The sequence below is a fragment of the Callithrix jacchus genome, chromosome 12, assembly GCF_049354715.1.
Source record: "Callithrix jacchus isolate 240 chromosome 12, calJac240_pri, whole genome shotgun sequence".
Taxonomy (NCBI): domain Eukaryota; kingdom Metazoa; phylum Chordata; class Mammalia; order Primates; family Cebidae; genus Callithrix; species Callithrix jacchus.
Window position 1 is genome coordinate 95569457 of NC_133513.1, and position 12064 is coordinate 95581520.

The 12064-nt window shown below is 45.8% G+C and overlaps 1 protein-coding gene and 1 pseudogene across 6 annotated transcripts in view; both read left to right on the forward strand.

The window, feature by feature from the left end:
* The window catches only part of SUFU (SUFU negative regulator of hedgehog signaling), a 125875-nt gene that overhangs the window by 73239 nt on the left and 40572 nt on the right, over positions 1-12064 (forward strand). For all 6 annotated transcript variants that reach the window (XM_035268939.3, XM_035268937.3, XM_035268938.3 and 3 more), the window contains exon 4: positions 11657-11799. In XM_035268939.3, the coding sequence (XP_035124830.1) occupies positions 11657-11799 (143 nt within the window). The remainder of the gene's footprint in view (positions 1-11656; positions 11800-12064) is intronic.
* Positions 10603-10702, forward strand: LOC118146510 (U6 spliceosomal RNA; annotated as a pseudogene).

Sequence of the window (12064 nt, forward strand, 5' to 3'; positions counted from 1 at the left end):
GGCTTTAAAAACAAAGAAGCTTGGGACCAAGCTCCATGGCTCATGTCTGTAATCCCAGCACTTTGGGAGGCCGAGGTAGGTGGATCACTTGAGGTGAGGAGTTTGAGACCAGCCTGGCCAACATGGCAAAACCTCATCTCTACTAAAAATACAAAAATTAGCCAGACGTGGTAAAGCGGGCCTGTGATCCCAGCTATTTGGGAGGCTGAGGCATGAGATTTGCAGTGAGCTGAGATGGCACCACTGCACTCCAATTTGGGTGAGACTCTGTCTCAAAGGAAAAACAAAGAACAAAGAGGCTTAGGCTCTGCCTTGTGTGTAGGTGGCAGGCCCTCATGCTGGTGAAGGAGAGAGAGGAATGAGGGCAGGTCTTGCCCGGTTACAAGTTTGTGGGGAGAAGATTCTTCCTTCTCGCACTGACAGGTGTCTAAACAGATGGAGCTGCTTAAAAAGAAAAGTGAAAGCATCTGCTAGATTAGGACTCCAGGCTCTCTCTAAGGGGTAAGCACGGACCTGTGTTCTTTACAGGTAGGCATAGCACATATGGGTGAGTAAATGATAGTAACAGCTACCATAGGCCAGGTGAACCCTCCTGAGCTCTATGGGCAGTCAGGGTCCTTGCCCTCACTGTGGGGAGAATTAGGTTGTCCACTGTGTGCCCTGCCCATGTGGGCACAGGTGAGTATTGGGTCCACAGTCTTTCTCTAGGGGAGCCGTATCAGTCCAGTTCTGAAAGGTTTGTAGCCCCCTAGACTCGCTTTGGGGTGAGAGCCTACAGGGCCTCCGGCAGCCCGCCAGCCTCCCACCTGCCCTTCTGTGACCTGTATTCCAGTTTGCTGAGCTTCTCTGCTTATAAAGGGATTTTCTTTACACTACACTGTTTGCCTTTATGATTGTGGCTTTGAGGGAGAAGAAGGAAGCTGAAAAGCAGGAGATTCTGGAGAAAATGCATAGGGAAGCAGTTTTGAGTCTCCTTTGGCTAGCTGTGCAATTCCTTTGATTCCAGGCAGAACCTGGAAGGAATAGCCTTTACGTTTCCTTTCAGTTTTGCAAGAGCAAATATGTCTCCTCTCAGTCTTCTTTATTTAATCATGTATTCATTTCCCGTCTTCATGTCTTGCAACCACATTTAGCCAAATTAATATCAGACAGAGCTAGCTGAGGGAAGCTCTCTGACCAAACAATCAATGAACTTTTCAAGTGATCAAAATGCATCCAAAACTTTGAAAATGTAGGTGGGTGGGGGGAGGGGTTCTTGCTTCTACCTATGGACATATTGGGAACTCTACAACTAGTCACCATCTGCACCATTTGTCCAGTTATGAAGAACTTTACCTTCTAGCCCCAAGAGCTCCTCAACCACATATACAGAGAATCTGTTTTGGGTTCCCCTCACCCCAGTTTGTTTGTTTTGTTGTTTTTTTCTTTCTTAAAAGAGTTTCTGGCTGGGTGCCGTGGCTCACACCTGTAATCCCAGCACTTTGGAAGGCCGAGGCAGGTGGATCAACTGAGGTCAGGAGTTCAAGACCAGCATGGCCAACAAATTTTGTATATTTAGTAATGAAACCCTGTCTTCACTAAATATACAAAAATTAGCCGAGCATAGTGGCGGGCACCTGTAATCTCAGCTACTTGGGAGACTGAGGCAGAAGAATTGTTTGAACCCAGGAGGGGGTAGTTGCAGTGAGCCTAGATCACGCCATTGCACTCCACCCTGGGCAACAGAGCAAAACTCCATCTAAATAAATAAATAATGGAGTTTCTGTCATGGCTCTTCTCTGAAGTTTGATTGGAAACCCTGCAGAGGGGCTGCTGTGCAGTCAACCATGTTCCTGGGATTATCCTTCCTCAGGAGCATCTGTCTGCTGTGCACTATGTGGGGAGAAAGGCAGGGGTGCCAAATTATGTTGGTTTGTAACAAATTGTAGCTTCTGAGCTGGGTAGTATCCCATCTTTTCCTCTCCTTGCAGGAATTCCACTGTTAAAGGGGAATTGCCCAGAATGTGTTTGTTTGTTTATTTATTTGTTTGTTTATTTATTTGCTCCTACACTATTTATACATCATTGCATTCAACTTCTGTCCCAGTTCCTAGTGTGGCCCTTGCCTCACGACTCTGTTGCAGGGTTCTTTGGCTTTGGCCTGGGGAGGGGGTGTGGAGCCAGGCAGGCAGGGAAGTGGAGGGAGGTGCTCACTCTGAGCTTTATTTGGATTCCTGGAGGAAGGAGAGTTGCTGTTACCAGGAAGAGGTGAGTGTTGACCAGACAAGAAGAGGATCTGCGGCCTTCTTTTGGTGGGTGGCTGCTGTCAAGGAAGAATTTGCCTGGACGAGGCTCTGGGTCTTCGTGCTGGCAGTGCCCTCTGTACAGTGCCTGGGGTTGCCTCTCCCTAAAATGAGGGTAGCATTGTGTGGGTGTGCTTAGGGCTCCAGAAATGTCATTTGTGGCTGTGCTACACCCCGTGGCCTCCTAAAACTTAGTAGGCTCTTCATTTCTGGCAGTAGACTAGGCACATGCATCCCCATTCTCCTCTCTGGTTGATCTAGAAATAAGGCTTGGGTTGGGCGGGTGGCTCATGCGTGTAATCCCAGCACTTTAGGAAGCTGAGGCAGGTGGCTTACTTGAGGTCAGGAGTTAGCCTGGCCATCGTGGCAAAACTCCATCTCTACTAAATACAGAAATTAGCTTGACGTGGTGGCATGCATCTGTGGTCCCAGCTTCTTGGTAGGCTGAGGCACGGGAATCACTTGAACCCAGTAGGTGGAGGTTGCAGTGAGCCAAGGTTGTATTATCGCACACCAGCCTGGGCGACAGAGAGAGACTCTGTCAGAAGAAGAAGAAGAAGTGGGGGGGGGGGGAGGAAATAATTAGGCGTGGGTTTTAGAAATTATGGTGGGCTTACAGAGAGATCCAGTGGGGGCAGTGGGCAGACTGAGTGGCCCCCATTAGAAGCACCTGGGCTGGGCAGAGGCCAATAGGACTGGCTTTGAACTTCACATCCTTCACTGCCTTAGCCGGAGACATTTCATTCAGCAAAACCTCCAGATTTTCTCCTCCTCTCAATGGGGAGTCATGAAGCTTCCAGGCCTGTGCAGACCTGTAGTTCTGCCCCCATAAATATATATCTGCTCGTGGGCCTCTGTTGACTTGAGAAGGGGCTGTCTTCCAATTTCAGAGGAAGCTGAGCAGCCCACTGTGGCTGCAGCAGTAGAAGCTTGAGCCTTCTCAAGAAGGAGGGTGGGTTAAGCAATGGCCAGAGCCTCCCCAAGAGTGTCGGCTTCATCCTGGAACTTCCAGAGATGGGGCATAGGCTAACTGAACCTTGCCTCTTCAGCAATCTGTGTCAGTGGGGACATGTCTGGCACATCTAGCATTTTGGGAAAGAACTGCTAAGCCCTCCTAGGACCTGCTCTGGATGTTCACAGAGGACACTTAAGCCCTGGTGGTCAGAATGATTTGTGAACACCAAAAAGGCAAGAGTAGTGGAGCTTTTTCTTGACAGACTATGATGATTGTGCCATTGTCAAATATTTGACCTCCAAGGTGACAGACCTGAGTCTGCCAGCCCACTTTGGGTCACCTCCCATTTTACTGCTCTCTCAAAAAACACCTCTTGCAGACCAACCACTCCTGTGACACCTCTGGCATAGTCCAGCTGCATTTCCTGCCCTTGTTCTCTGTCCCTGGAAAGCACAGAATTATCTCAGAGCATGCAGAAGAGCACCTGGAGAAAAGGGGCATTTGGCTTCACAGCACCAAGCTTCACGATCCTGGGCTCCAAAAGGGAACATTATTAGCCTCCTCTCCACAGACCAAGCATGTTATTTCTGACCTTGGGGTGGGGCGTTAGTTTCCAGGCTATTATGTAGAACATCCCGGGGCCTGCCCTTTTGCACAGAAGGAAGGCAGGCCAGCACTGTCCAGAGTTAGGATGAATTAAGAACTCTTGAAGACTACAACCATCTGATCTTTGACAAACCTGACAAAAACAAGCAATGGGGAAAGGATTCCCTGTTTAATAAATGGTGTTGGGAAAACTGGCTAGCCATGTGCAGAAAGCAGAAACTGGACCCCTTCCTGACACCTTACACTAAAGTTAACTCCAGATGGATTAAAGACTTAAACATAAGACCTAACACCATAAAAACACTAGAAGAAAATCTAGGCAAGACCCTTCCGGACATAGGCGTAAGCAAGGACTTTATGACCAAAATACCAAAAGCATTGGCAACAAAAGCCAAAATAGACAAATGGGACCTAATCAAACTCCACAGCTTCTGCATGGCAAAAGAAACAGTCATTAGAGTGAATCGGCAACCAACAGAACGGGAAAAAAATTTTTGCAGTTTACCCATCTGACAAAGGGCTGATATCCAGAATTTACAAAGAACTCAAACAGATTTACAAGAAAAAAACAAAGAAGCCCATTTAAAAGTGGGCGAAGGATATGAACAGACACTTTACAAAAGAAGACATACATGAGGGCAACAAGCATATGAAAAAATGCTCATCATCACTGGTTATTAAATGCAAATCAAAACTACATTGAGATACCATCTCACACCAGTTAGAATGGCGATCATTAAAAAATCTGGAGACAACAGATGCTGGAAAGTATGTGGAGAAATAGGAACAGTTTTACACTTGGTGGGAGTGTAAATTAGTTCAACCATTGTGGAAAACAGTGTGGTGATTCCTCAAGGACCTAGAAACAGAAATTCCATTTGACCCAGCAATCCCATTACTGGGTATATATCCAAAGGATTATAAATTGTTCTACTATAAGGACACATGCACATGAATGTTCATTGCAGCACTGTTTACAATAGCAAAGACCTGGAACCAACCCAAATGCCCATCGATGATAGACTGGACAAGGAAAATGTGGCACATATACACCATGGAATGCTATGCAGCCATAAAAAACGATGATGTCCTTTGTAGGGACATGGTTGAACCTGGAAACCATCATTCTCAGCAAACTGACACAAGAACAGAAAATCAAACACGGCATGTTCTTACTCGTAGGCAGGTGTTGAACAATTAAGAACACATGGACACAGGGAGGGGAGCATCACACACTGGGATCTGTCAGGGGAAATAGGGGAGGGACAGCTGGGGGTGAGGAGTTGGGGAGAGATAGCATGGGGAGAAATGCCAGATATAGGTGATGGGGAGGAAGGCAGCAAATCACACTGCCATGTGTGTACCTATGGAACAATCTTGCATGTTCTTCACATGTACCCCAAAACCTAAAATGAAATTAAAAAAAAAAAGGGCCGGGCACGGTGGCTCAAGCTGGTAATCCCAGCACTTTGGGAGGCCGAGGCAGGTGGATCACGAGGTCAAGAGATCAAGACCATCCTGGTCAACATGGTGAAACCCCGTCTCTACTAAAAATACAAAAAATTGGCTGGGCATGGTGGCACGTGCCTGTAATCCCAGCTTCTCAGGAGGCTGAGGCAGGAGAATTGCCTGAACCCAGGAGGCGGAGGTGGCGGTGAGCCGAGATCACACCGTTGCACTCCAGCCTGGGTAACAAGAGCGAAACTCCGTCTCAAAAAAAAAAAAAAACTCTTGAAGAATGTATTTGTAAGAACTCTTGAAGAATTTGTTTCTCAGTGTTTCAAAGGCCGCACTATTTTACAAACAATAGCTGTTTTCTTCTGCATCCCCTCTCCCTAAATTTTGCTGACTTATTATATCCAGGACAGTCCAGCTTCAAACCACCATGACTGGAGCTGGATGTCGGGGAGGTGGGGATGAGGTGATGGTCAATTGGAGGAGCCAGTTAGATTCTGTGTGCCTGTTCAGTGCCCCCCAAGTTTTCAGAGTTCTTGCAGGGAGTTGTTTGTTAATGGGGAATGAGACATGGAGGAATGAAATCTTTCTCCTAAGTGAGCAAGATGTAGAACTGTAACTAGCATTTTTTGTGGGGAAGGGGAGGGAGACCCTGGAGTGGTATTTCCCTTCCAGTGAATGCGCCAACCAACATAGAAGTCTGGGGTAGCTGAGGGAGGTTTCTCCTGGTACTTGGGGGAAAGCTCTGAGGGAAGAAAATAGAAATTGTCTACCCAGCCCTTACCTGGAACGGCGTTCTTTCGGACATTGGGTGGAGGGAACCTCTGCTGTGTGGTTTAAGTGGAAGTCTCTGGGATTTTCATCCTGACTTTTCAATGAAGTTACCTTGGGGAGTCAGAGAGAGGAAGCCAGCTCCTGTAACTGCTGGAATGAACAGCTGGGCCTCCAACTAAGGCATTATTAGCATTTGAAAACCCCTCTGAAGGGGCCCAGAGCTTCCCGGGGTGGGCGCTGGGGCCTGAGTGCTGAGACCCCACAGTGGCTCCAACAGAATGGGGCCGAGTTTCCAGGGCATAAAGACCAGACTGGACTCAAGAATGAACCCATTGTGGCTTTGTCCCAGGCTTGAGAACTGTGACCAAGTCTCTTTCATTGTTAAGAAAGACCGTTTCTTGGCCACAGAAGAGCTCATAAGTCTGGTTCCTTCACAGGCAGAGCTGTGGAAGACCCTGCCCCTTCCTTGCTAGAAGGTTCTGTTAGTGTCCTGCTCTCCAAGCATTTCTGATGGAAGTTGTACTTTCTGCTTCCTGCTTTAACTCAGGAGTACCTTTGGCCAAAGCCAAATCACATATGCTCATGATCACACATGCTCAGGGTGGAACCTGTTGGTCCTAGAGCAGCACCAACTCCCTCTTCTTGCCTTAGAGTCCCCCTCTCCCAGCTGCCTAAATTAAGCCCCTTCCCAAGTTACGAAGCCTCCACAAAGTGCTTTTTGGTCATTCTGGTTTAAACAGTTTGGGTTTACACAATATTTTTAAAGCATGTTAATTCTGGTTAAAATGTCAAAGGTCATGGCTCGAAATCTTTCCAGTTTTTTCCCTGTTTCTAGCCTAAATAAATCCCCACCCAGTTTGGGATGTGTTTCTAGACATCAGATAGGGATGCAAAGCTCCAGGGAACTGGCCCATTTGTTTCTTAAACCAGGAGCAATGGTGCCACCTACTGGGCACTTGCTGGTAGCTACCGGCTCTGTGGCCAGTTCTGTTTTCTGGTGACTTGGGTGGGAGTATCTCTACTGTATTCCAGTACACGAGTAATAACACACTGTAGTAGAAAGCACACTGAGTAGGCACGCTATTTCCTGCTAAAAGGCTTGGATATTGTGTTTGGGAAAGCTGCCCAGGGTCACAACTAGTTAGGGATGGAGCCAAATAGAAACAGGGCCCTCCCAACTCCAAAGTTCACCACTATGCCAGGGTTTGCCAAAACCAGCAGGCGAGTTCAGCTGGTAACTGCACAAGAGTGGTAACTGGTAGCATGAATAGTGAAGCCACTTTTCTCTCTTCAGTTCTCTTTTTTTTTTTTTAAAGATGGGAACTTACTATGTTGCCCAGGCTGGTTTCGAACTCCTGGGCTCAAGCAATCCTCTCTCTGGCCCTCCCAAAATGCTAGAATTACAGGCATGAACTGCCATGCCTGCCCTGGTTCGTTTTCTCTCAGTCTTGGTGATTTTGTCTTAGCTCGATATGACTCTTTAAATCTTGAACAGCTCTTTGACTCTTGTTTATTTCAGTTTTTAAACAATGTTAAATGGGCAACAATATCAGCTAGAAATTAATAGCATTTTATTATCATCATATTATCCTGAAGTTATCAAATTGTTTCCCACTTAATGGTAAGCAACACTAATTTTCCATTTATTTTTCTTATTTAGTATAGTGATATGAAGTTATCTTTTCAGAGTAAGTTTGTTTAGGTTAAAAAAAATCAATTTTAAGAGAAAAATACAGGTAGGTAATGGTACAGATGGTACACAGATATGGCAAACATCCTGATGGGTGTTGTGGATGACCCCAAAGTCTGGGAAGTGTTGGGCCTTGCCCATCATCACTGACATCCTGTGAGACCTTGTGCAATCTCAAGCATCCTTTTCTCATTTGTAGAAAAGAACATGCTGATAGGTGATTGTTCAGGTCATGTAGACATATACAGTGCTGTGATGTGTCAGCATTATGGGTCAGGTTTCTCCCAGGCCAGGCTGCTGAGCTTGGGGTGGTAAGAACAAGGAATTTAGAGGCTTGGCCTTGCTTCCCTTACTTTGTCTCTGCCCCAAGATTCCTTCCTTTTGCCTGCTATATCCTGTTTTTTAATAACAGATTTATTGAGATACGATTCACATACCATGTAACTGATAGTTGTGAAACCGTCACCATAAAAAAAAAAAAACCCTATTGGTCACTCCCTATTCCCTCCAAACATCACAGCCTTAGACTACCACTAATCTCTCTGTTTCCATAGATTTGCCTATTCTGGACATTCCATATGGAAGGAATCATATAACATAAGGTCTTTTATGACTGGCTTTTTTCACTTAGCATAATATCTTTAAGGTTCGTGTTGTAGTATATATTAGTATTGATTACTTTTTATTGCCAGATAATACTTGTAATTGCTATCACTTTTTTTTGTTTTTTTGAGACGGAGTTTCACTCTTGTTACCCAGTGTGGAGTGCAATGGCGCGATATCGGCTCACCGCAACCTCCGCCTCCTGGGTTCAGGCAATTCTCCCTCAGCCTCCTGAGTAGCTGGGATTACAGGCACGCACCACCATGCCCAGCTAATTTTTTGCATTTTTAGTAGAGATAAGGTTTCACCATGTTGACCAGTATGGTCTCGATCTCTTGACCTTGTGATCCACCCACTTCGGCCTCCCAAAGTGCTGGGATTACAGGCTTGAGCCACCGCTCCCGGCCCAATTGCTATCATTTTTATTTTAAACATTCGAGTGGGTATGAAGTGGTGGTGTCTCATTGTTCGTTTTTTCTTTTCTTTTGTTTTTTTCAGACAGGGTCTCACTCTGTTACCCAGGCTGGAGTATAATGGTATGACCAGAGCTCAAACAATCCTCCCACCTCAACATCCTGAGTAGCTGGGACTATAGGTGTGGGCCACCACATCCAGCTAATTTTTTTTGTTGTTTGTATTTTTTTGTAGAGATGGGATTTTGCCATGTTTGCCCAGGCTGGTCTCGAACTCCTGGCCTCAAGCAATCCTCCCACCTTGGGAGGCCACCAGATTGGCCTCATTGTGGTTTTGATTTGCATTCTTCTGATGGTCACATTGAAGGCCTTTTTATGTGCTTATTAGCTATTTGTATATCTTTGGTTTTTTTTCCAACCGAGTCTTGCTCTGTCCACAGGCTGGAGTGCAATGGCACAATCTTGGCTCACTGCAACCTCTACCTCCTGGGTTCAAGCAGTTCTCTTACCTCAGCCTACCTAGTAGCTTGGATTACAGGCTCATGCCACCACACCTGGCTAGTTTTTGTATTTTTAGTAGAAATGGGGCTTCACCATGTTGCCCAGGCTGGTCTTGAACTCCTGACCTCAGGTGATCTGCCCGCCTTGGCCTCCCAAAGTGTTGGGATTACAGGCATGAGCCACCACACCTGGCCTTTTATTTCTTTTTTCTTGCCTAATTGTCCCGGCTTCCAACTCTAATGCAGTGTTGAATAGAAGTGGTGAGAGTAGGCATCTCTGTCGTGTTCCTGATCTTAGAGGGAATTAATTCAGTCACTCACCATCAATCAAGGATGATGTTAGTTGTGGGGTTTTTTTGTCAATGCCCTTTATCAAGATGAGGAAATTCCATCTATTTCAAGTCTGAGTATTTTTATCATGAAAAGGATCTTGTCAAATGCTTTTTCTGTGTCTACTGACATAATCATGTAGTGTTTTTTTATAACCTCTATTCTGTTGATATATTACATTGATTTCCTTATGTATAGCTAACCTTGCATTTCTGGAATAAATCCTACTTGGTCATTGTGTATAACCCTTTCTATATGTTGCTGGGTTCCGTTTGCTGGTATTTTGTTGAGGATTTTGTTTTTCTATGCATAAAGTATATTGGCCTATAGGGTTTTTTTCCCCCTTGTCTTACCTTTGCTTTTGATATCATAGTAATACTGTTTTCATACAATGAATTAGAAAGTATTTCTTCTTTTATTTTTTGGAATAGTTTGCGAACAGTTGATATTAATTCTTAAATGTTTAGCAGAATTTACCAGTGGAGTCATCTGGTGGTCCTGGACTGTTAGTATGTGTGTATGTTGTTAGGGGAGTTAATTACTTATTCAGTCCTTTCACCTGTTGCATTGTTTCTTGCTTTTAGAACATGCAGGCTACTTGTAGAAACACACTTACATAAAAGGAGAGGGATTCTGGGAAGAGTGAGCCTAGCAGGAATTTGGAAATAGGAGTTTTCAGTTGGCTCTACCTGGAGCTGTGCTTTCTCCTCTCCCCTGTATTTTCACATCTCAGAGGAAGTAGTCTTCCTTCTTTTGCCTGAATGAACACCACTGAGGTTAGAATCAATAACTTGAGCTGTATCTTGGATGGAAAAGATTTGTGTGTGTGTGTGTGTGTGTGTGTGTTCTGCCTTACCTTAAATATTGATAAAAAGTGAAGGTACCTCAACTGTTGAGATTCCAAGATCATGAATGACAGACCACAGTGAACTCTGGAATAGCCATTTAAAGAATGAGACAGCTCTGTATGTGCTGGTAAGAAGTGAGCTCATGCTTGCTTCAGCAGCACATATACTAAATTTGGAACAATACAAAGATTAGCATGGCCCTTGTGCAGGGATGACATGCAGATTCATGAAGCATTCCATATTTTTTTTAAAAAAGAAGTAATCTCTAAAATATGTAATTAAGTAAAATCTGCAGAATAGTGTGCTTCCATTTGTGTAAGAACAAAACATGGATGGCAGCCTGTGAACACATAGGCTGGTAATGCAGAGCACCTTGGCACCCACAATGTGAGTCAGAGCTGATGGGAGACTTAATAGCCCATGGAGTTGTTTTACCTTGTGGTTATGTGACCTTAAACAAAACGCTTTCTAAAGTAATGGGCATGTGTGACATGCAGTGGTGTGCCTGTGAGTAGGCTGTGCCCTCATGCCAATAGCTACCCCTTGGCAGAATCTGAACATCTCAGAGACATGGCCTGAGGACCCTCACGATTTGTCTCGGTGTGGGAGGCACTATATAGACCTCCATTTACTTGAAGCCTGGTGTTCCTCAGGAATTCCTACGTCTACCTGTAGGAAACTGGTGAGAGACCTCGAAGGCCCTCCAAGGTTGGATGTTTCCTTCTGAGCCCGGTTTCAGCAACACAGAAATCCTGGTCTGTTTTTCCAAGGCAAAGGGCTTTCATTACCCTGTTGCCTCCCTGTGGACTTCTGGCCAGGTGCCCCCACAGAAAAGCACTTTATTCTTTCTTGGCAGATCCAACCATGGCTCCTGCCTCCCACCATGAATCGGGGTGTTGGGGAAGTGAAGCAGATGCCAGAAGTTTTTTGGGCTTCCCAGGCCAAGGGAGCTTCCACACTAATAGCCTGTCCTTTTCCGTTTAAGGCTGACAGAATTGGCAAGCAGGAACAATTTGGGTTTTTGGAAATATCCACAAACTCTTTGCTTCCATCCACCCGGAGTGAATGCTTCTCTTCCTTCACAGAGGCTACCCTAAGAGGCTGGGAATCCTCCCAGCTTGGGCTAGTGAGATCCCAAGCCACATTCCAGGCCTGGATGTGGGACCTCCAACACTGAGGATCCTTGTGTCTCTCCCACAGAGAACACCTTCTGCAGTGGGGACCATGTGTCCTGGCACAGCCCTTTGGATAACAGTGAGTCAAGAATTCAGCACATGCTGCTGACAGAGGACCCACAGATGCAGCCCGTACAGACACCCTTTGGGTTAGTCACCTTCCTCCAGGTAAGGCACAGGTTGGACTTTGGCTCAAGCCTTCCCATGGGAAAGGTCCTGGCAGGACAGGGGTGCTTGAAGAGGGAGAGTGAAGGGAGGAGAGGTTTCCTTTGGCCTCCTCTTGATTTCTGTTTCCTCTGATGGTTTAGCAGGTAGATTTAGATGGTCCGATTTAACCTGCTGAGATGGGAGAAGCGGGGAGGGGAGGAAGCCATTTGGGTGGAATATAATGGCTGTAGCTGAGGGAGTAACGGGGGGTGGGAGGTATTCTGTG